This window comes from Chanos chanos, chromosome 5 (genome assembly GCF_902362185.1).
Source record: "Chanos chanos chromosome 5, fChaCha1.1, whole genome shotgun sequence".
Classification (NCBI taxonomy): domain Eukaryota; kingdom Metazoa; phylum Chordata; class Actinopteri; order Gonorynchiformes; family Chanidae; genus Chanos; species Chanos chanos.
Genome location: NC_044499.1, coordinates 43,320,824 through 43,345,120, shown reverse-complemented (window position 1 = coordinate 43,345,120; position 24,297 = coordinate 43,320,824). Strand labels below are relative to the sequence as shown.

At 40.8% G+C, this 24,297-nt stretch overlaps 4 protein-coding genes across 4 annotated transcripts in view; 1 reads left to right on the top strand and 3 right to left on the bottom strand.

Moving 5' to 3' along the window:
• Positions 1 to 4,147: 4,147 nt before the first annotated feature.
• Positions 4,148 to 8,816, bottom strand: prkar1ab (protein kinase, cAMP-dependent, regulatory, type I, alpha (tissue specific extinguisher 1) b). The gene is made up of 11 exons (XM_030774380.1): positions 8,730 to 8,816; positions 6,679 to 6,878; positions 6,364 to 6,531; positions 6,148 to 6,239; positions 5,991 to 6,052; positions 5,834 to 5,880; positions 5,556 to 5,714; positions 5,314 to 5,374; positions 4,919 to 5,040; positions 4,621 to 4,702; positions 4,148 to 4,331 (listed from the first exon to the last, which is right to left on the bottom strand). Exons 2-11 carry the CDS (start codon positions 6,850 to 6,852, stop codon positions 4,159 to 4,161), a joined length of 1,140 nt encoding a protein of 379 aa, XP_030630240.1. The 5' UTR covers positions 6,853 to 6,878; positions 8,730 to 8,816; the 3' UTR covers positions 4,148 to 4,158.
• A 1,415-nt stretch (positions 8,817 to 10,231) lies between these two features.
• On the bottom strand, positions 10,232 to 12,175 carry cntd1 (cyclin N-terminal domain containing 1). Its single transcript, XM_030775067.1, has 7 exons — positions 12,013 to 12,175; positions 11,728 to 11,803; positions 11,465 to 11,645; positions 11,211 to 11,373; positions 10,888 to 11,032; positions 10,551 to 10,647; positions 10,232 to 10,348 (listed from the first exon to the last, which is right to left on the bottom strand). The coding sequence occupies exons 1-7, from the start codon at positions 12,173 to 12,175 to the stop codon at positions 10,232 to 10,234; spliced, it is 942 nt and encodes a 313-aa protein (XP_030630927.1).
• A 760-nt stretch (positions 12,176 to 12,935) lies between these two features.
• On the top strand, positions 12,936 to 14,094 carry coa3a (cytochrome C oxidase assembly factor 3a). Its single transcript, XM_030775321.1, has 2 exons — positions 12,936 to 13,134; positions 13,523 to 14,094. Exons 1-2 carry the CDS (start codon positions 12,936 to 12,938, stop codon positions 13,624 to 13,626), a joined length of 303 nt encoding a protein of 100 aa, XP_030631181.1. The 3' UTR covers positions 13,627 to 14,094.
• A 1,340-nt stretch (positions 14,095 to 15,434) lies between these two features.
• The window catches only part of wnk4a (WNK lysine deficient protein kinase 4a), a 36,195-nt gene continuing 27,332 nt past the window's right edge, over positions 15,435 to 24,297 (bottom strand). Inside the window, exons 12-20 of the mRNA XM_030775066.1 lie at positions 23,779 to 23,932; positions 21,514 to 21,564; positions 21,271 to 21,378; positions 18,970 to 19,862; positions 18,587 to 18,680; positions 17,205 to 17,904; positions 16,857 to 17,062; positions 16,609 to 16,712; positions 15,435 to 15,449 (exon numbers count right to left, since the gene is read on the bottom strand). Coding sequence (XP_030630926.1) covers positions 15,435 to 15,449; positions 16,609 to 16,712; positions 16,857 to 17,062; positions 17,205 to 17,904; positions 18,587 to 18,680; positions 18,970 to 19,862; positions 21,271 to 21,378; positions 21,514 to 21,564; positions 23,779 to 23,932 — 2,325 coding nt within the window. The remainder of the gene's footprint in view (positions 15,450 to 16,608; positions 16,713 to 16,856; positions 17,063 to 17,204; positions 17,905 to 18,586; positions 18,681 to 18,969; positions 19,863 to 21,270; positions 21,379 to 21,513; positions 21,565 to 23,778; positions 23,933 to 24,297) is intronic.

Here is a 24,297-nt window from a genome sequence, read left to right as displayed (position 1 = left end):
GGTTTTATCTCATGAACGTTGCTGAGTCAACTTTTCATTAGTGCTGCATTACTCTAAACATATATTCTTTTCTAAACATATTCATTCTAACCCACCCTATTGAAGTGACCTATAATTGTTTTATATACACATTGGCTAATTTATCAGGTATAAACAACACCTTTAAGAAAATGAATCACATTTTCACGGCTTGCTAAATGAAGCAGGTGAACAGGCATTAAGGGATCCTGTTACTGGTTGATTTCATGTTATAGGAAACCAAAAGGCATGAATTAATCAACTTTGAGCATTATGTGATTTCTGGTGCTGGTTGAGACAGTTAAAGAACTTCGGAAATGTCTGCCCTCATGAGCTGTTCACACACAACACTCTCTAGTGCTGACCAAGAATGGTGCAACATACAAAAATCATCCAGTTTGTGGCCATCCTGTGGGTGAAAACAGTTTGTTGACAAGAGACATTGAAGGAAAATGGCATGAATCATGGAAGCCTACAGGCCAGATACAAAACAGTACCATACAACTGTGTTGTGCAGAACAGCATCTCAGAATCCACAAGCATTCTATCCTTGTGATGGATGGTCTATCAGTTTGTCTTTGGTCATCAGGTTCTCTGCCTTTGTTGAACGACACTCATGGCCACATGACCACGCTCATAACTTCAGCACTTACATACCAAGATCGTCTGCTGTCTTATATTAGCTCAGCTTACACATGGTGTATGTGTTCATTATGTAAGTCACTTAGGATCAAAGCATCTGTAAAAAGCAGAAAGGTCAATGTAAATAGATGTGCTATAGAAGCAAATGATCACGGCAGGTCCCACTCCTTACGTTTACATTCAGGCATTTGGCAGATTGTCCAAAGTGACTTACAAAAGAGAAGAGAGAATAAGCTGAATCTACATGTCTCTGCATGCAAAACTACTACCAAGACTCCAAGGACCTTGTATGGTTTTAGTGCTTCATTGAGGTTTCTGAACATATTAAATGTGTTTTGGCATCTGATAGTGATGCAACTCATTCCACCATCTGTCATCTCAAAAGAATCACTCACAGTGAATAGTTTAGGACTGGAGAAACACTGAGCTGACCATATGAATGCCATTTTGATATAAAACAGAAAGGATGCCATTTAAGCAGGAAGAATCCACAGGCTTGACCCTGCCTCATGTCAGTGGCACAGACTGGTGGCAATGGTCTAATGGTATAGGAATGTTTCTCTCTCTCTCTTACATTAGGCCTCTGGACCCAGTTCAGCATCGTTTAAACATCATAGCGTATCTGAATATTGTTGCTGACCAGGTGCATTCCTCCATTGACCCTTTCTCGAGTAGATATTTTGAGTGGAATAACCTGCCATGTAACAAAGCACATATTGTATCAGAACACTTCCAGGCACCTGACAGCAAGTTCATTTTCTTTTCTGTGGTTTGTGCAGTTCCCAGGTCTTAACATAATAAGCATGTCTGGGATGAGATAGACCAGGCTACTTGTAGCATGAATGTTTTACTGTACAATCTGCAGCAACTGGATGCTTACCATCATGTAAGTATGGACCAACATCCCTGCAGAACCCGTCTGGTACCTTCTAGAAGCCGTACAAATACATCGGGATGCTCAGGAGGCAGACTGGAGTCTGACCTGGTACTATGTGTATATATATATATATATATATATATATATATATATATATATATATATAAAATGTTAAGATTTACATTATAGGAAATATATCCTGCCAGCTGATGAGAAACTCTCTTAATTGAAAGATGCACGCATTTCAGTTTCAGTGTCACACTGCCCTCTTGTGGCGAATCTGAACATAGATCACACACCTCCAAGATGTGTGGTAGATGGTTTAAGAAACATTTGTTGAATTTCTCTTGCCCTTTTGAAGCTTTCTGGTTGCAAAGAAACAAATTAAGGTGATAAACAAAATATATGTATCATTGAAAAAAGCCTTTCCTTTTCAGTCCAACGTCAAAGGAAAAAAAAAAGAACTCCACAAGGCAATTTATATTATACATAATACAACTTTTTATTGCTTAAACTGCCATTACATCAACAACCTATACCAAAAGGGTTATACTTTGAGCAAACACACTGAAAATCAAATTTGGATTTAAGGTAAAATAGAAAAACATGGTCCTCTGTTGAGCTGCAGTTGGTATGACCACAGACTCCACAAAAATTAGCTGACAACTGGGCTAACAAGAGTAACTTACTCCTTAGTAACAGAAGCTAAGGCAAGCTATATTGATCTTTTCTTTTTTTTTTCTTTTTTGAACACACAAACATACATAATCATTCACCTACCCATCCATTCATCCATCCAGACATTCATCAATAAGATTAAAATGCAGCAGAACATGACTGCAACCGGGAGAGGTGTGGAGAAACTAGGAAAAAAAAAATGTTTTCAGACATCATGACATGGGTACAGTAAACAGGTTATGAGGGAATGGGAAAGCAACATAAGAAAAACAGGTCAAAAGAAAACTGCTAATGTCACATCTGTTGCTGTTAAATCTGTCAAATCAAAACTGGGTCCCCTCTAGAAACAAACAGAATCTGACAAGGACTCCTTTTTGCAAACACAACACCAAAATCCACAGGGAAATATTTTACAGCACAGAATATTTAGGGGATTGTGTCTCACAGGGAAATTCATTTTTATATATAATGTTGCTTGAAAAAAAAACAGCCAATGAACTCACTACTACCTTTTCACAAAGTCTAAATAGGAACCTATGGCAAATATTAACTCAGTGTTGTATACAATATGGTCACTATTGAACAACTGTCGGTCGAAATGTACCAACCACATTAATATCTGATGTCAGTGCTAAAACCTGATTGGGTATGGTACTTTCACTTTCTCTCATGTTTTAGCTTATCTTTCACATGATAACCATTTCTACATAAGTTCCAAAAATATTTATATATTTAAGCTCAGCATAATATAACTAGTATGTATTTCCATTTGGTTTTCATTTGAAAATAGAGCATGAAATAATTTCAATTTTATGGCACTGAGCACCTAAAGACATATGGAAAATATAAGCATATGAAAACAATTGTAGCGAAATATAAATTAATCTTGAGGCGTACACTGGCAAAAATAAATACTGATAGCTTTAGTCCCCAACTACTCTCTGTATGTTAGCTCCTCTCCGTTTTGACCTGCTTTCCCTCCTCTCACAGATTCAGCCTGGCCATAAGTGGCTGTGGCAGATGGGAATGATCTAGACTTTCAGTTTAATTCAAGTTAAGACATGCCTTTACGAGTTCATGTCTGACATTTGGCACTGGCTTGAGGCAGACCAGAAACTACAGGGTTTAGATCGACTTCTGTTAAATTTAAAAAAAAAAAAAATAGAAGTATACTAATTGGTAAGCCAGTATTTCTGCCACAGACACTAATTATACACACAGGATTGAGTTTAGGGGGGGGGGGACACTGTACCAATGAAATGTTGACATCTATAATTCTTACGTAATTAATGGGATATGGAAATGGAAGCACCCAACACTTCAGCTCTGACATTTTTTTTCCACTTAGGTTTGGACATGTTATAGGGGTTATCAGTAAACAAGAGAAAAACTAACAATAAGGCTTGGTCAGATATTCAGCTAAGATTTGTCTCCTTGGATGGACAAAGTCATGGTTCTTTTTTCTTTTGGTGATATCTGGAGGAAGTATACATTTTATAAAAACTATTATTTATAAAACTATTTATGCTGATGCAAGTAGGTCAAGACAAAAGAAATTAAGTGCGTTCTTGAATTGGTCTCTCTGAAAATAGTTCACCTTTATCTGCTTACTGTAGTATGATTTGAAACAACACAGCTGAATGAATCAAAGCAGTCCAGCAAAGGCTGAGATAATATATATTTGAGGAAATTAAGTTTGATTGTCTATCCCCTTACTGGTGTTACCACCCAATGCTGAAACTCAGTGTTCCTGTCTTAAATGGAAATCTGAAAGCATTACTGTATGGAGCACAACGTGTACAAATGTTACACAGTCAAAGCAGCGATGCTAGAGGGTGTTAAGAACAGTGAGCGTTAAACACAATAAACAGGAATAAAAGGTGTAATAAAAGCCAATTACATTGGACCCTGCATTGAAGAGGAGTTTTACGGGATGGTGACTGTCAGACAGACAGGGAGACAAAGCTGTTGTACTGCTGGATGTTACGTTTGAGAATATCTGAGCAGGGCCCCAACACTCGCTCAAACCGTGGCCGGTCCAGCTTGACACACTTCAGTGGGCCCCGGGCCACCACTGTGGCCGCTCTTGGCCTGTTCATTAGCAGAGCAATTTCACCTACGGAGAACAAGATGCCGTAGTTAATCTATGTGAGGCTCGCAGGCTGGACGATAAAAGACATGTGAAAAAATATTAGATTTAGCTTGACAAGTCTGCATTTAAAGAATGTCACCAAAAAAAAACGTGTGTGCTATCTTCAATTCCAATTCCAACAGTACAATAACAGGCATCGTTCTCAATCAAAACTAAGAGTCAAACAGTTTTTGAAATTGAAGGAATGAACCTAATTTGTTTGCTGAAATATAAGTTTGCCACATGAGCTAAAGTAAGGGCTGAAGACACTCACCGAAATAGTCAGAGGGTCCTAACCGTCCAACTTCCACAAACTCCTCGTTCTCAGATCTGCGCTGCAGCACAGCCGCACAGCCCTGAGGGAGCGAGAGCACAGGCCAGCTTCACTTAGATGACACAGATGAACAACACACAACCTCGTCTGTTTCCTGGACAAACCTCACGGTCAACACAGTCCCAGTAACTGATCAGTGAACTCATACATACTCTAGGTCTCATATCCTGCGCATCAGAAAACACACGTGGGAGCATATACCTCAAGTTGAGCAGATGTATTGTAAAGACAAATATACCTCTAATATGATGAAGAATTCATCCCCAGGTTCTCCTTGGACTACAATCTTCTGGCTGTCTTCAAACTGGACAGGCTCCAGTGCATCAGCTACAGTCAGACGTTCCCACTTGTCCAGGGACTCTGTCCATAAAGAGTTTCAGGTTAGGGCCCAAATTAGAGCTCACATTCAACATACCCAGCTGGACAGAGGTTCTCACAACTCAACATATCTGTACTGAGAACAGGCTAAATACATCTAGCATAAATGCTTTGGGAATGCCTTGATCAAAAGCTTGAAAATAATAACAAAGACAGACGCAAGCGAGAGGACACAAGAAACAACGAGCTCGTGTAGCAACTGACAACCAGCACAACAACATTCCGACGTTCTCAATTCCAGGAAGGGACACTCACCTAAAATGGATACTTTACTGAGGAATTCTTCATACATCTTTCTCTTTCTCAAAGTGCTTCCCTGAAAAAAAAAAAAAACAAAAAAAAAAACAAAAGTGCCCAAAATGTCAGAAATAATGGGATTGCTATTTACCAATATTATATATTGAATATTCTATCACTGTGTACTTCTGTTGAAGGTTTCACAGAGGTTCTTTTCACATTTGAGTTGGAGCCTTTACTCAGAGTATGGGCTGTGTTACCATCAGTATTCTCCTGTAGCTGTCTCTGTCAATGCCCCACAGCTTCACGTTGGTCTTGGCTCGGACCGTGGCGGCTCGTGGAGTGCCGTATATCAGGGCCAGCTCTCCAAAACTGCCACCCTCCCCAATACTGGTCACCCATTCGCTGTTTACGTAGACCTGCCGAGTAAATGGCACACAAAGATCTTTCCGTGTTTCCAAAAATTTTAAGCGAATAATGACAGAAGATATGAGGGCGCTTAAGACGCGCAGGAGACTGAAACAGATGTTTCGCTTACGTCCATTTCTCCTTGATCGATGACGTAGAAGTTATCACCCTCATCGCCTGTAGAAAACGAAAGGGAAATAAAACACAGTATGTGACGTTTTTCTTTTTCTTCAGGATAAAACTAATATATATATAAACTGGATACATCAATAAGGCAGGCCTCCTACCTTGCTGTATGACAATCTCCCCAGCAATGTAAGTGACTGGAAACATGGCATCAAAAATGTCACTGCAAACGCAAAATAAAGAGTCAACAAATCAACATTTCAATACAAAATAAGAAGTCTGTCCCCCTCCAAAAGCAAATATAAGAACAGAAAATACCTTCTCTCGTTGTCATCCAGATGTGAGAAGAGCACATTCTTTTCAATAGCTTTGGCCAGAGCTGCCATTGTTTTGTAGTCTTTAGGAATGACCTAGAAATTAAAATTTAAAAAGTTAAAAGTTTGCAAATATTATTGAATGCGTGGATTAGAAATGCCTGAGAGAAGTTTAAGCTGACTATGTATTTTTCCTCAGTATCTCATCAGTATCTTTCACCTTTCTGACGTAGGAAGCAGCATCCTCCTCTGTGTAGACTTCAGCACTGATGGCTCCTCTCCTCCTGCGCCCCTTCACCACGGGGTTCAACGGAGGAGACACCTCATCTTCGCGCGAGTCTGAGCGAGAGCTGGCCTTCTGCTGATTCAAGATCTGTTTGGCCTCCTCCTGTAAACACACACACACACCCGAGAAACACTAATCATTACTGAAAAGCATCATTTATTCAGTCTCTGTAGTGGACAGATGATGTAAACAGAATGAGTGGACTTTTTTGTGTATGTGCGGTGCGTACGCATGCGTGTGAAATCATACCTTTTCTAGTCTCTCAAAGTACTCTCTGAGGAAGGCCATGGGCCGGTCGGGCCTGGAGGTGCACAGCTGGACGATGCAGTCCTTGAGAAGCTGCTGAATGTTGTGTTTCTGCACATAGAACTCACACTCCCGCAGACTCTTCTCCTCCTCACTGCTTCCATTGCCTGATGCCATGGTGACCTACCAATTTCACTTCTCACCTGCGCACAGGTACACAACCACACAGTTCACAACATGGGACTTACTACAGTGCAAATGGAATAGGCTGGGAGCTAAAAGAATTAATACAAGTGAAACAATGTGCTCCTGATCCAATGTCTTATCTGTTTAAGATATAAAGTAGCAGTGTGGCTCTGCTCTGCTTTAGATATGGTAGTTAAATGGTGAGAAGATGTTTCACAAAATTAGTACACTTAGACAAATCTGAGTGACACAACTCTTATATTCCATATCCAGTTTCAATGAGCTGAGGTTCTCCAATAGTAATCACAGCTAGTCAGAGCCCTAAAAATTACCTCAGAAGAACCTCAAGAAACTGAATTACAACCTGAATTAAAGGCCAAATATGTGTATCTGTGTTGGTTAGGATTTATTTGGACAGCATTAAAGGGCCATTAGGCTATCACTGTACCTGCTTTCAGTATCTTTTTTGTAATGTTGCTATGATGACCAAGTAATGCTGTACAACAGTAGACATTATATTATACATTATACAGACATTAACAGATTATACCTATATATTTTGCAAAAATCAGGTGCAACCTACCCCATCCACTAATCAGTCCCCCATTACTCAGTTGCCTTCATAGAGACACTGTGCATCTAATCCATCCCCTGTAGCCTAATGTTCTGTATATTTGGTCCTCTGAAAACAATGATTTTGTTAATAGGTTTCAATGTCAATAATTGTAATAAGCAGCTTAAGCCGTCCTCTTTTCAATAACTACAGTTCTAACTGAGGCAAATCCGACCATTATTAATTTCTCTAAAAACTGCATGATCAGTATCACTTTTGCGAGATGAAAACCAGTTGGCTCCTGATTATCTGTACAATCATTACTCAACATACCATCAACTTAAGAGTTAATCCCACTTCTAATATTCATGTGAGTGTTTGAGTGCACCTATGACTGTGGAACTATGGGTTAAGATATGTTAATACACAATCATAATTAAATGAAACAGTAACAGATAATATGACAGTTTTGTGTTGTCAAAGCTGGTGCTGATTTATGAAAAGGAGAAGTTAGAGGGGGAAAAGACAAAGAAAATACAAGGCTGTACAAGTAATGCAATAAACTTACAATCAACATTAAAAGTCATATCATGGAAAGCATACAGTGGAAGAAGCGTGCTTCTAGATGCTGCCTATACATAGCCCAAGGATAAGCACAGGATTACCATATTATATCTATAATTGGACTCAGGTCAATAATAAGCTGTATCTGGTGATAACCTTATGAAAGACAAAGCTTCAGAGCACAGACAAAACTACATAACTGAGTGACACACGAGACCCAGTGTTTGTACCCCTTTCTCAAATATAAATGCAATCTTACATTATTATAAAATGCTGGATAATTTGGGGGGAATTTAATCAGTAAGCCTAACATCTAAAGTGCACTGTGGTTGTTGAACGATTCTTAAACCATGTCTTTTTTTTTTTTATCACGGTGGACGTATTAAATAATGATTTGTGAAGTGTCTCAGATAGGGGACGATCAATAGTCTATTTTATGCATAACTGACCATTACACAGCTTCGGTCCAGTAAACACAAACGCCTGCCATTACCGCTCCCGTATGCTAGAATTGCGGTGCGAAAGTGCAAATGACGAGAAGGGCAAGTTTGCTGATATATTATGACAATATTTTCTTATAAAACAGACGTCTTGGGGCCGCAGCTTCCACTGACGCCATCTTGCTTTGAACCATAAACAAATGAGAGACACACATCGCCATCCTCGGTACATATGGCTACGTTTATCGCTAAAGGCCAGTTACCGCACAAACCTTAGGTTACAGACCAAGTAGTGTAAAAGCATGTCTTACCGAGCCACTGGAATTCGACTCGGTCTCGGAAAAGGCTGTTTTCTTGAAACTACGTGTCCTCAAAATGTTATTCTTTCTTCTCACTCCTTGGATGGCTGCCCCACCGGAAACGGGTCAAGACCAATCAAAGACCGCTATTGACGTCAATTCGCCTCGTTCTGACATGGAAGTTGTAACTCCTGGCAACCTTAAAGGGGAACTCACAAAGACAAACGTCAAGTCGGACAATTGAAGCAATGTTGCGTGGATAGGCACTGCACACTATTGCTGTGTGTCTCTGTCTCACCAGGTCAGAATGTGGTTACATTTCCGGAATGATAACATTATGATGAAAATTAAAAAACATATTTCTATCCCAGTGTTAGTTAGATTATGGCACTGGGAGCTGCAGTTGTTAACACCTACTCCAACACAAAGCGACAAGCAATCGTGAGTTCCAGCTACTTTTGACCTGACCTGAAGTTTATCCTGAGTGCTTTTAGAAGTGAGAAAACCTGAGCCACATATGTAAAAGTTTGGGAAATTTAGTACAAAATCGTTGTATATGCACATCTGATATATAAACCTTGTAACAACCTTGTAAACGTATGCATATTTTATTTCATAAATCAGTTATCTTCGTTTTGTGTGGATGAGAACGAGTTTCACGTAATATCCTATAAATTCCTCAGAATAGCTTTCTGTTAAAACTACAATACAGCATCGCGGTCCGCTCAATCTGGAAAAAGAGCTCCTTAGTTTGTTAAGGAGTAGGCGTATGTAGTGAAGAGTTTGGCCCAACGCCAAATCATTATTGTGCATATTATAGCCCTGATATTACTGTATACGCAACTTGAAAATTGCACGCTTGTAATTGGTTGCATTCTCATGGGTGAAGCACGCACATGCTTACGTCACTTTTTTGAAAAGCGGAACACGCTGTTTTTTTTTCTAGGCCGGTTTTATGCTTCCGCCATGTTTTACCTCTATGCACGATGAAACGTGATGATAACCACACGGAATTACTGCTAAACATCGGCAGTGCAGACCTGTGCCTTCTCGTGATGATATTCATGATACATGATAGAATACACTATCGACACACATAGGTTTATTTCACAAAAGAGCCAACAGATTTTTTATATCAGGAAAACAGCTTCTCATTCTGTTTTTAACGAAAAAACTGCTTCTGATAAAATATCAGATAAATAAATAAAAATTCTACAAGTGTTCTGTCTGTCCATAGTTTTAAAGTAGGCAATGAAGATGACCTTAAATTGTTTTCATTGTCTGTTACTTAACCTCACTCAGATCTGTGAAATGGGTAAAATTTAAATGCATTTCAAACAAAAACTTAAACAATGAGTAATTATTACATGTCTGGAATCTCTACACATTACCTAACACTGAAAAATGACGTGCCAAATTACAAACTAAACTAAAAAAAAAATGACATTTCAATTTTGAGAACATATTTCAGTAATTATAAACCCCTCAACACAAGTGAAAGTTTCTCGTGGGGTTCACTGATTTAGGTGCTTGCAAGGGGGACATCCACTGATGTGCATCAAAACAACATGTGCAAAGTCCATTATGCTGCGTATGGAGATACCAGTGATGAGGTTTAATTCTGCCACCACCTACAATATAAAGCAATGATGTTGGTTATCTAAATACTTGAATCTCAACTCAGAATAGAAAAGCCAGTAAAGCTTTTAAGAACACAGAGTAAATGTAGATAACCATTTTATTTTTTCTGCACCTTAGTCTAATATTCACCAGTGAAGAAAAGCCACGTAAGCTATGAAGCTCAGCTTATTTTGAGTTACATTATATTCTTACCTGTTCCCAGGTAGAGATGTTATGAATGAATGCAGACACCGCAATGACAGCCACACCCAAAAGCATACAGTCTTCAGTCACTGACACAAACTTTACCCTGTTTCACAAAAGCAAAACAAGTGCACCACACAATAAATCAGGTTCTTACACATAATTTCAGTGTGCTTTATATTAGAAATGTATCAAACGGATAAAAAGGAGTGAGGAGAAAACATTCAAATAATGCTGTGCCAGCTCATTTGAATTTGTCAGCATATCTAAAGAATGATAAAGGGAACCCCATTTATCATGGCCACCTAAACACACATCTCCACACAATTAGACCTGCTATACACACCTGTGTTCTGGTGGTGGGCTTGAGCATCCAGTGACAACAACGAGTAATGACTGATATATTGGCCCCCTCTGCAAGTAAATGAACTGTAGTGTATACCTACAGAGATGATGCAGGTGTGCCACAGGTACAGATGGATCGTTGTATCCTGTCCAAAAAAAAATGTTTTTTTTGTTTTTTTTTTAAGTACCCAGAAACTGGAGCACCTCCATTCAAAAACTGGCAAGATTTAATTCCACTGATTAAATTGCATCCAAAAGCATTTGAGTTAAGATTTAAAATAAGGATCAGAGCTTTTCATCATGGTCAAGGACACAATGCCATACCCAGTATTTCCAGTAGAGTCTCCACATAAGACAGAGGGTTTGGGAGGTTCAGGTTGAAGTCTAGGGTTTTCAGAATCAGAAGCTCAGATTCCATGAGTTTTTCTTTAGAACATGTTCGGCCAACTGAATGAAGGAATTCCATGGCTGCATTATTGTCTATGACCTATGGAGGTACAGAAATATTGCTAAGTTTTGATTTTGGGTCAGCTACTGTATATGAACCATGCATGCAGCAATGAATGCAAAACTCTTACACTAGAGTGCAAGGCCAGCTTGCTTGCAATTTGCACACTGGAGAGAATGAAGACAAAGAACTTCTCGTTCACATCCTCAAAGACCATGTCCTCGTAGTTTGTCTTCTGTCCACATGTGGCACCTTGAAGTGTTTGACAGTTTTGACTAGAGTATATTCGCTCGAGGTGCTTTGTCATAAACCTGTAGAAAATGAATATGATTTCAGTTGCTGTTATGAGCGTTACTTAGTCAGTCTTAAACCCCGATCTTCAACCAACCCTACCTCTCCAGTATCTCAGTGGCGTGATACCCAACAGTTGGATCAAGTCTCAATTTCTTGCAGATAAGGAATACACATTCTTCCGACGTGCCGGGTCAAAATAAAGACAAATAATGACAACATGAAGAAAAGTAAACAGAAATGGAATTTAGGGTTCAAACTTTAGTATCCTACTCGCCAAGCTAATTTATTTTTCATTTGACAAGCTAGCCAGCATTACGCTTAAGCAGTAGCCTGGCTGCTACTAAAAGGGTGACTTGCTTGGAGATAACTATCTAGTTTTCATACCAATTATTTTTTCTTCTTTGAAATTTCCGCAGCATTTTGACAAGTTGTCCAAATTACTCTTGTTTGTTTTATCGAGACCGGCCAGAAAATCTGATAAAATTTCAAATGGAGTTTGACCAAATCCAAGCTTTTTCGTTCGTTCATTTGACGAAAATAAAGCCATTGTAAAATTACTATGCAATAGCGGAAAAGTTTCACGTAGAAACTTTAACGAAGTAATTACTGAATACCGTCTCAACTAAAACCCACGATATAACTACGTTTTTCAGGTGAGTAAGCACTAAGACTCGTCAAATCTATGATACTAGTTATTACTCAGTTGCTACACCAACCACACAACAGATGTCGCCCTCACAACGAATTCGGAGGAATGTTGGGAACTGATACACAAGACTTTTAAAAAACTAGATAGCGCACTCATTGCGATCGAATGGAAGCGAAACGGACATGGGGTTGTTACTGGTTTACATAATTCTCACTCAGATTGATAAAACATAATTGACTGTCTATACTTGGAACGGAACCAACGACGAAGACAGCGTATGAAACAAATGATATATTGGACATTTGAAATGGAGAAACTCAAGTAGACCGCCTCAGTTAGAATATTCTCATTTTATTACTATTGAGATTGTTACATCAATCCTGTGATGGTTGCGTTACAGATACGCAAAAAAGTCGGAAAGTTGGATTTCATTAAATTGACTCTTTCAGCCAAGAAATATCACAAAAACAATGGAAACTGACTGAAAGTGTGCTGAGTTAAAATGGCCATTTTTACAAATGCTGTAATCAGTTTCTTGGTTATATCAAAGTTGTTCCCTGCTCTAAATCCGTCTAGAACTGGACGTATCCGGAACTGGAAACACAAATACTGCGCATATTTGATCTAAATGACACTTCCCAGCATCACTTGCAAAAACATGGCTGACAGTGGAAGCAAAGGGGGGCCGGAGGCAAAATATGCGAAGAGAATAGACCCAACTAAAGAAGATTTGTCCCGGGAACAGTTGCAGTTTATACGGCAAGTGGAACTTGCACAATGGAAGAAGAAAACTGAGAAGCTCCGGGGTCGAAACGTCGTGACAGGACTCTTGATTGGAGCTGTAGTGTTGGGCATTTGTATCCTTCTCAACCTCGAGTACACAAGGTTACATTGGGATACGTAACATGTGCTGCTATCTTATTAAACGATCAATGAGCTTAATCATATACAATCACAGAGGATGTTTTTTTCTTGTTAAGATATTGCTGGTGTAACGAGTGTTTTCACGTACCTGACCTCTCATTTAGCTGGTTTTTACTGTTTGTTTTTTGTGCGGTTAGCCATCTTTTGTAATCAGTAATGTACTCAACTGAATGTTTAATCACGCGTCGGTCATAAAACACTGCGGCTTTTGTATTTAGCTTTTAGTATTTGTCAGTGTTTTGCAGGTCATGTTAGATTTAGACATTTTTAAATGAAGTTGTTTGTTGAGTTTCATTTTCCTTGACAGCCAATCTCTATCAGATGGATACACCTTTTACTCTGTATCTCAAGAAAGAATCATGGATGAGATAGATGAAGAGGCAAAGAACGCCAGAATACGGGGTTCAAAGACGGGAGCAAACTAATAACCACTGTCAACTGGACTTTTTGCCAGCAAGTTATATCGAACTGGCTGGTACTATACTGTGTACTGTAAGGGGCAGGCTAAAACCCATAGCACTGGCACAGCCAGTCCCACGCAAGTACAACGGGGGGCGCCCGATTTCATGAAAGAATCTTGCGGCTATGAAGGTCATCGAAAATTGCCCGTATTCAAAGTGTGATTTACATGTCTTTAATGTCTGTTAATATAGTAAGGATCAGACTTTCCCCATTTTCTGCCATAGCACTTGGTTATGTTTTTCTACAGTCGACTCTATGGAAACGCGAGTGAATCAACGCTCCCAAAAAACACACGGAATGTCTGCAGATTATTTAAACCATTGATTGTGCTCAGCATGGTTTCTGCAGTAGCCTTTAACCCAAACAAGTGTTTGGGAAAATGTGTAATCAAAGTAAGATTATTTAAATAGTAATTGTTTTGAGCTGTAACCTTTTTTTTTTTCTTTTTTTTTTTACATGTAAAAGTAATAATAAACAATGTCTGCACATGTTGCCCATTTGCAGTATTTATTCCCTAATGAATGGAGAACCATGTCATTGTTAATACATTTTATTTGCTTTATATACAAATATTGTTTAGAGCATAATACATAATTCAGCTAAAGAGAAAGAAAAGGCACAGATTCAGAATGGCAGTGTAGCAGCTTTGCAAATAAAAACTAAGTGACAAATGAATTGAAAACAAAGTGTAGAAATCACATTTTCCTTTGATTAAAAATATAAATTTGTATTTCAATAAACAAATAATATATATGATCATTTTAATTTCACTGTGCTGTGAAAGTCAAAACCATCATAAGAAATGTCACGTTTTGCGTTTCGTGATTAAATACGAACTGACTTTTTGGTGCTTTTTTCTTTTCTTTTCTTTTTTTTCAGTAAAATTTATTCGATTGTGTGTGAACAGGACACTCGTTTGTCACTTCTGGGGGTGTGTATGTATATGTTCGGTATGTTTCTGTATTCTGAAATATATAAATATATCAAATAAAATACATTCCTGTAAAACCATGCAGTACTTAAAAAGTCAGACCATGTCTCTGAACCATGCAGAATGTGTGCTTCAGTCACATCAGTGATTGTCTGGAATATTCTTTTCTGTTTCAGTTTTAGTATTTAAAATTCAGTTATGATAAGCTAAAGTAATTTTCCCAGGATTTCAGATGCGTTGGGTCTACTTAGATGATTATCAGTACGTTAAATACAATTTGCTGTTCTGTCCATGCTTTGCTTTGCTTCACTCTCCAGGAAAAATAGATAAATTGCCAAAGTGCAGAGTGCATGCTATAATTCTGAAGTTTATGAGTTGGCAAGTCTTGCTGTAATTTAGATATTTAGTGTTTCATCAATGAATTATAGAACACCAATCAGATGTAAGTTAAACATCAGATAAGACATTAAAATATTTGTTTACTGTCAGTTTTCTAAATGCATATGTTGGGCTATGTTTAAGAAAAGAATTACTGCCTTGAATTTCATGGGATGAATTTTTACATTATTGCTTGTGAATGGGCACAACTGTAACACTGAACAATGCAAAAATGAAAATAAACAAGCTTCCTACTTTTATTCACATTATAGACATTTTGCAAGACCCTAAAATAATTGACCGGGAAAACTTGCAAATCAGAGAATTTAATAGCTGTTCAATACTGGATCTTCTGAATTTTTAGGTTGACAGCTATCAGTCCTTGATGCTTCTGATTTTGGTGTCTCAGTGTCCTGGTTACTACAGCGCAAATACAGGCAAGACTACAGCGATTCAAACCATTCAGCTGTTGTCTACCTAAAGGAGCGTTTTCAAACATAGCAAAAAGAAAACGTACACTGGGTCGGCCCAGTGCCCACATTCACAAGCAGTTTTATGAAAGTGCAAATGAGGCAGCAATGTTTCTGAATTACTGCTAAGTCACTGGAGAGCCAAAAAATAAAGAGAATCAAAAAATATGTATATCTATATACATAATCTCACGTCACCCAGCTCACCATTATTATAGCGACAGTGTCACAAAAACAGCAGAGTCTAGGACAGTAGTGCAGTCAGGTGAGCTAAAGAACAGGACATAAATTTAGTGCAGTCCATACTGGTTTCCAAATGATGACCAGTAACAGACCCAACAGGAGAGAGGGATTTCCACTGAAAAGAGGAGTGTGGCTTATCTCACAAAACGTGGTAATCACAGAGAATATTCATTGTAGAGATTAAAAGAATACATTGTACAAAGCATAGATACATGGACAGAGTCTCTTCTAATGTCCTTCTTTGCTCTTGTTTTTTTTTTTCTTTAGCATTTCTGTGTGAGGAAGCCAAACGTGTAAATTGCGTTCAGGAATGACATAGAATTGGTCTTCCTTCAACTGCACGAGGCATTTGTTGTCGAGCAGAAAAAGGCACCAGGTGCTAAACAGTGTGGGCTCTAACGAGAGACTCCACTCATAACATACAAGAGACAACAGCTCTCTTAAGGGTCCCAGGGAGGCAGAGCGGTGACTGGAGAAACCTTAAGACCAACTGGCCGTGGGAACGAGCGACAAACCGAAACTCCACAGCAAGCCAGAAGAAGTCTCCGTTCTGTCTGTGTTATGCTCTCTCTCTCTCCTTAAGGTAGATCTCCTTAAGCCAGGGCAGTCACATGCTAGATGAGGTAGTCTGCATTAGTCAAGCCATTGGGCTCAGCTAGGAAGTCTTACTGGGAGAAGAAAAGGAAAAGAAAAAATATGTGTGAGCAGAAACAAGTGTATGTCACAGGTGAATATTATAAATAGGCTAAATAGGCTATGGTCAAAGGTGTATGAAATACAACGGGAGAATGCATATAACAAACATTGGTGCCATCTAGAGGACGACTCCCTTACATTTTAGTTTTAAAGGGTGATGAGAGTATTGTATCGGGGGATGTGTGCACAATCAGAATTGAAGATAAACACACATTAAGAAAGCATACCATTCTTGTACAGTCGGGGGCAAAGGTTACTCCTTTAGGTGGCCGTTCCTGAGAACTGCTGCTACTGCTACTATTGCCACTCAGGGAGTTTTTTCTCATAATCCCTACACAGCGATTAAAAGAGACAATCAGAGGTTGTTTCATCACATAAAAACGCAAATGAGAATATAATATCAAGTTTGAAAAAAAAAAAATAGGCCTCATTTTAACCTGAATGGCTGAATAGGTTGAAACTAAAATGGGTGTACCTGTAAGAGGCAAGATGTCTAGCCTCTGAAGGCTGTTCCTGCGAGAGGAGGGGTAACCCCCGCCTTTAGAGAGCCGGCGCTGACGACTGGATAGCATGGCAGCAGGGGAGACGATGCCAGGGGGTGGAACTTTCCCCATCCGCTCATACAGCTCCTCTATCTCACGTTTCTGAACTGCCTGTAGCATCTGCACTTCAGATAAGTGTCTGAGAGAGAGAGAGAGAGAGAGAGAGAGAGAAAGGGAAGAAGTGACTTTGTGAGTGATGAAAAAGGGATAATTAACATGTTGAATGCTTAGAATTGATTGACTGCTAAGCGATCTTGACTATTGCTCATTTAGTCTCTTACTTCTCTCTCAGCTCCTGCAGCTCCTCCCACATTTCCTCATCTTCGCTCTCTGATTCGTCGCTGCTCAGGTAGGAGGAGCTGCGCGTGTAGCTCATCCAAAGGTTGTGAAGCGGGGCAGGATACTGGGGGCTGCTGTTGGCCCCATCCCACGTTCGTCCCTCCGTTTCCATGGCAACCGATAACCCACTGTCCACCGACGTCCCCATCAACGTCAGAGCGCAGTCTTGTCTGCGACCTCTCTTCCTCCTGCGTTGCTGTTCCTCCTGCACTTCACTTTCGTCATTATCATTGTCATAGTCATCGTGTACTTCATCGTTACTCTGTTCTCTCTCTTTGCCTTGCAGCTGGACTGTCTTCAGCTCCGGCTGGAGAGGGGGAGCCGCTGAGAACTGTGGATCGTGAGGATATGCAGTGGAGTAGGGCTGGTTACTGAGATTCTCTACTTGAATAGTGTGTTCAAACATAGGCTTGGTAGAGCGGTGTTGGTCTTGGGAAACCAGCACTGGCTGAGGAGAAGAGAGAGCTTTTATTGGGCTCTCTGGGGATGAGCTAACAGAGGATATGGACAGAGCAGAGGTTGCAGCGGGCAGGGTTGATGGTACAGTAGATGTGGTGGTACTGTTTTCCCTCGGAAGTGCTGCAGAGATCTCTTTACTGGGCGATACCTGGAATCGGCCCACCGTGACAGTAGGTTTTGGTTCTGTGTAAGGGAGAGCAACACAGTGAGACTGGAGAAGAAAGCAGCAGCTAAAAACATAAAGGTCCACTGCAGATTTCCTTTGTATAAAACTCTCTTATCCAATTCAGACAGAGCTGCTAATTAAATAAACCTGATGAGATATTATTTAGTTTGTCATGCACTACTTATTTCTTTACTCTGGTAAATTGCGTGACAGCTATTCAGGTTTCCGAGTTTTCTGTAAACAAGCATTAAAAGGTCAATAAGACCACGGAGCACAGAACGTCACTGGATATATTTGTGGTCGGGTAGAGCTCACACCTATGGGCTGTGTTCCATGGAACATTACATCCAAACCCATCTTACGCAACACCTCCACAGGCAAGACTAATAGGTGATAATGTCGTCCAGCGCTAATGTGGGCACAGTGACAGCCAACACCACAAAAATGCAACAAAAATACCTCTGTGAGAGTTAAAACTGGCCCTGAGAAAGTCATTAATGCGTATTTACACCCAATACATGAGAAATACAAACTTATGCAATGCAGAAAAAGGCCTTGTTGTGCCTGTTAATGTTTGTGTGTTATGTACATGCTGGTGTAGTAGAGCATCTGTTTGTATTAAACACTGTTTTCTCCAACTCTTTCACTAATCATCAGTGTGAAACTGTTTCTCAGATGTCAAAAGACAGATGGTCTCACCATGTGAAAGAGGGGATTCTTTGGTCTTGGATACACTGGCGCTGGATTCTGTCGTTGCAGCGGGTGATAGTGATCTTGGGCTGGATGATGACATCTTGGAAAAGAGGAGAAACATTTTCTCCATGAGTTTTCCATTTTGTTTGTAACTGAATATAACAACAGGGAGTGACTTTGGCCTTCAACGTTTTAAATTCTGTGCTCTTTTCATTTTCAATTACAATTTCTTAGGCATGACAGAAATCTTTCTGCAAAAACGAGGCTAAAAAAACCCGTCATCTCTAATCTCTTAATCTCTGAAAGATGACATGATATTTCTATAAAACAGCAATTCCCCTAGAGCGAAAAAAGAACATTTGAACAATACATGAGTTTATATGACTCACATTGCTCTCTGAGCTGCCCCGTGGTGAACAGGACAACAGAGGAGAAGAACTCAAGTCAGGAGAGCGTTCCAGTGGCTTTCCTGTGAAAGGGTGTGTGTAACCCTGCTGGTGAGTATAAACTGGTTGGGGCTCTTGGGTCTGATAAGAAAGGTTGTTAGGAAGCTCCTCCTGAGGGACTGGAGAAGGAATATTGGGGATGGAGATTCCCATACCAGGCGCTGATACAGACATATGTGTGTTGGGGACAGCAGGCTGTGTTCTCTGAGGGCTTCCGTACAGGGCTCCCTGGCATTGAGACTGAACCTCAGGATTCTGATAATAGTCTGTCTGTTCTGCAAGCCCAGCTGGTACATACACACCCTCTCCAGCCACTGGAGAAGAGTACAGGGGCATATACACAGAGGGGTACCCAGGCTGGCCTTGCACGTGAGCGCTCAGCTGTGGAGGAAAGCCTGGAATTGAGGGTATAGACTGTGTCAAAGGAGATGCCAGGCTGGGCGCCGGTATAAAAGAATGCGCCATGCTCATGGCCATGGAGAGCACGCTGGCCAATGAGAAAAGGGGCTGAGTGTGAGGAGGCCACATGTTGGGGGGCTGGACGGAGGTTTGTGGGGTTGATAGAGGACTAGGGTCACTTAGAGGAGTCTGGGCAGGGGAGTCACTGTTCACTGACAGCGGGGAGCCAGGAGCAGATGGAGGAGAGGACAAGGGGTACGAGGGGTTACGAGAGACGGGTGGGTGGGCTGGTTTCGGGGAGCCTGCGTTAACCGGGTAAGGAAACGGGAAGCGTGTGGCGGTGGTCATGTATGACGGCATCTGGTACTGCTGCAGATGTGGCATGTTCTCTGACGGGTACGCAGAGGCGGGATAGGTCTGGTACGGATGAGGAGATCCTGAAAAAAAAAAAACATCAGAACAGAAAACACTGAAAAAAGAGAGCTCAAAACAGAACAAGCACTCGTACGTATGATCTAAAAACATCTGATATGTGTGTTAGCTAAACACAGTTTTATCTGTGTCGTTTTCTTTCTCAAACCCTTTTCTTTTTTTTTTTTGGATTGACTGATCATCGCTCCTTAACCACTAAAATGAAAGCCTTTGATAAAAACTCAGTTCTAACACACTATGTGAGGTTTTGACTCTAAGGAGATCAGTACAGCATTGTCTACCGCTGCCACTGTTTATGAAGACTCTGGACAAGATGATGTCATTACTTTACCAAGAGTAATGACCACTGGACCAGAGCAGACAGCTGCCGCTTAACATTACCAGAGTAAAAAGCCTCTGTTCCTCTCTGACATTTAGAAAGCAAATGAAAAACACATGTGTGCATTCACAACTCCTTTCTTTCTTTGTAAATTAAACACAAGAGGTAGCAAAAAAGGCTGCTAACCAACCTTTGGGGCTCTAGACATCAACTCTCTAATTACAGGAGACGTTTTCACAATAGCTCTTTAGTCATAAACAAACACGCCTCCTCTTGATGCAGCGTAACTATGACTTTCATTGAGAACATGCACAAGCAAGCTGGTAATATAACTCTCCACAGACACTCAGTAAGAGTGGCAGAGAGCCAGGAGTCAATGCAGGACATAGCGTTCTATATGAGGAACATAATGCAGACAATAGTGAAAAGGGGGGGGGGGGGGGCTGCCCTACGCTTCAGCCTCTGGGAATTGGGGGTTCTGTTTTTTTTTTTTTAGTTTAATCCATGAACCGCCCTTGCTGAGGAGTCTGAGGTAGTGTGAAACCCTGAGAGAGAGTGAAAGAGAGAGAGAGAGAGAGAGAGAAGAGTAGGAAAACTGGCAGCCAGATGTTGGGCATGTGAGGACGGGGCTGGCTCTGGCTGAAGTGCCGTCCATGTCCTCTCTCTCTCTCTCTCTCTCTCTCTCTCTCCCCCTCTCTCTCTCTCTCCCTCTCTCTCCCTCTTTCTCTCCTTCTCTCTCTCCCTCTCTCTCTCTCTCTCTCTCTCTGTCTTTCTCTCTCTCTCTCTCTCTCTCTCTCTCTCGTTCACAGTGACGCCATTCACAGTCTGCAAACAAGCTGCCTTCAGGTGAGATAATTACCCAAGAGGCTCTGGGGCCAAGCCAACACAGACTAGGGCTTTGAGGTGCAGTATTGGTAGCTGGCGCCTAGCAAATTCTAGTAACAATATTCGCACAGAGCGAGTAGTTTGTTTCAAACTCTGCCAGGGGTATATAAGCTGGTGTCTGGAGACATAGGTGGAAAGTGGCAGGTCTCTTTGGCCATGGCCAAGAAGATTGAGGAAGGATTAAGACAGTGGAAAGGTGAATACTGTACCTGGACTGTTGTGGAAGGACTGAGAACGTAAGAGGGGGCGTGCTGGTGAAGTCATGTCTCTGCTCAGTCCCGGTGGAGAACCCCACCCCCCTACACCTGGGCCAAAATCTGCTGAGATACACGCACATGCACGTATGAACCAACAAACACGGGAAAAAGGTCCGACTACATCTTATTGGCATGTCGCTGCTTTCTCAATCAAGTTACTTAACATGTTTATATGGCGTAATGTGGTTATCTTACCTGGCAGGGAGGAGGAAGAATGTGTCCGAGCTAGATTGTGAATATGAAGGTCTGGCTACAGAGACAAAAGAAGAAAGACATTCAATTTTCCCACAGTATACTTATTGCGTCCAAGTATCAATTGTTTACCGGTTGTCTTGGAATAGGGAACATACAAACTGTCAAACACGAAAGTATATTGGCCATGATTAAAGGTGTGTTACATAGATGGTTTCATTTCACACCAAATGACATAGATGTATTCACAGTCTTTTTGTAAATTTGAAGCCTTTAAAATTACGCAAAATAAATCAATCATGTCTAGTGTGTATTTCTGTTTACGTCAGCTGTACTTCAACGTGATTTATTGTTAGATCTGGAGAATTAAAAACCACTTCAGCCAGTTTGTTCAACCTGACAGCAAAATTTTGATTTTCTTGGAAGTCTCAACTGATAATTAGCAAGCAGTGCCTATTCACTGCTTAACTGACACACCATTAAAACCAGATTAAGAGAAATGTCAAGAGGCAGTTGAGTGTTTCTAGTCAGACTGATGTTATACTAATACTTGATTTAATGGTATAATTGTCTGCAATGACACACACTGTTATTGTTATGCTTGAGATGACTACTGATGTGTTGATGTTTGACTAGAGACTGCTTCATTCCTATTCTTTACAGTGAGCTGTGGAGAAGTCACAAAGAAGTAGTTATGTCTTGATGTTTTGCAGTGTACTTAGGTCATCATTAGCAACACGGTCAAGAACTTTCTCCAGCACTGTAAGCAAATAAAAACGCCTCTGACACACAATCCCAAACAAGCGCACCAACGCACGGACACTAGCACCTATCCATGCAGCGGTGGGCAAACAAACTAAATCATGTACACACACATATCCACACACACACACACACACACACACACACGCACACATAACACACACACACGCGCACGCACACATAACACACACACACGCGCACGCACACACATACACATAAACAGAAATACATCAACACACTTAACACTCCAAACACTTACAACACTACATCACTACAGCACTATAAATTTCTTGTGGTCATTTTCTAAGCCTCCCAGGTTCTAGTGGCTGGTTTGCACCAGTTCAGATAAGAGGGGAAGGGAGTAGAGAGCAGAGAGAAGGAGCCAAACCCAGGGAGGACTTTGGGCAACACAGCCCACTCAGGGGTGGGGTCTCTGGGATGCAGCTAGAGTGAAAAGCCTGGTTTCAATAAGTTCCTGGGCTTGAACCAACAGAAATCTCCACATCAGCCTGCTGATAATTAAAAAATCTCCTGAGTTTAGTGTGTGTGTGTGTGTGTGTGTGTACACACGCCACATGCACATACGTATGTGTTTGTTATATTTGAGCATATGTACGTCAGGAAGTGACACATGACACACGATATACTCTCATCCCACGTGACACAAGCCATTGTTCCTCTCTTCATTACGCGTTAATGGACATCTGAGATCTGTATGCTGGGAGACTGAAAAGAGCACAGGCAATGTTCCACTCCACACAATCAACCCGAGGTGTTCTGACATGACCCAACAGAGCAGGGGCCAAAGGACTATATGTTCCCAATGACCATCAGTCATTCACAACACAAAATACATTCGGCTCTTTTCATCTGAACATCAGATAACAGCAGCATCATCATCCAGTCTCTACCTGTAACCTAATTAGTGAACATTTCGTCTAAGGACATGATGTTGCCGAAATGAACAAACACGATCATTTCTAGAAAACAAGTTCATCTACAAAGAAAGACTATCCTGTTCCCCTCAAAACAAACAGCTCCATTTTAAATCAATCAAAACAGTCTTTAATTAGTATATCAACTGATTTGCTGTATTCATCCAGGTTTAGTCTACATAGCTTAGGTTAAATAAGGACAGTATAGATCAAAGGCAGATGCGCCCCATTAAAATTTGACATGAGAGTAAAACACTCTGCTTATGTAACCATGTGCTCAAAGATCCCAATCAATGTATCATTTTTTTTCCCCATGAAACACCATTCACTCAAACATGTCACTCTTCACGTCTGCTACTGTCATTGCTTCGAGGGACCATTAAGGCAGATTTATAGTCTGACTGGCTGCATATCAAACACAACTGCAGGGTAACAATGATGAAATAACTGGGCCTTATCAAAACTAACTTGTTGTTCACAAGCCTGGGATGGCACACTGAACAAACGTAGCATGTATTTTTCTCTGCAGGACATGCAGACCGCATACACACCTGAGAGGCAGACAGTGAACCAGCTGCACCCAGGCAAGGGGGACGGGCACAGCCATGGTTGGCTTGTTGACATGGTGATTCTTTGCCCATCAGAGACTTCGCCCGTTTTATGATGTCACGCATGCGGTGGATGAACCCTTCTTTCTCAGATGGCAGGATGAACTCTTTGTGCACCTACGAAGGAAAAGAAGGACAGAGTGGTAATGTGTTTCCCCATCTACTCTACGTCAATCGAGGCAAGAGGAACTAACTTGCTGTATACTTGTAACAAGATTCTCAGACACATACCAAGTTGATTGCTAAAGACCAGTCATCCATTTACCCATTCATCCATATATCCATCCGCTCACTCCATCCACCCACCCATTCATCCATCCATTCATCCATCTATCCATCCACCCATCCATCCATTCATCCATCTATCCTGCCACCCATTCAAATGTAAACTGACAATAGAGGGCTGGATTTCATAAGCAAACAACACACCCCACATTTTCTGTGGAAAAAAAAAATCTGTGGTTTAATTCACCATGAATACA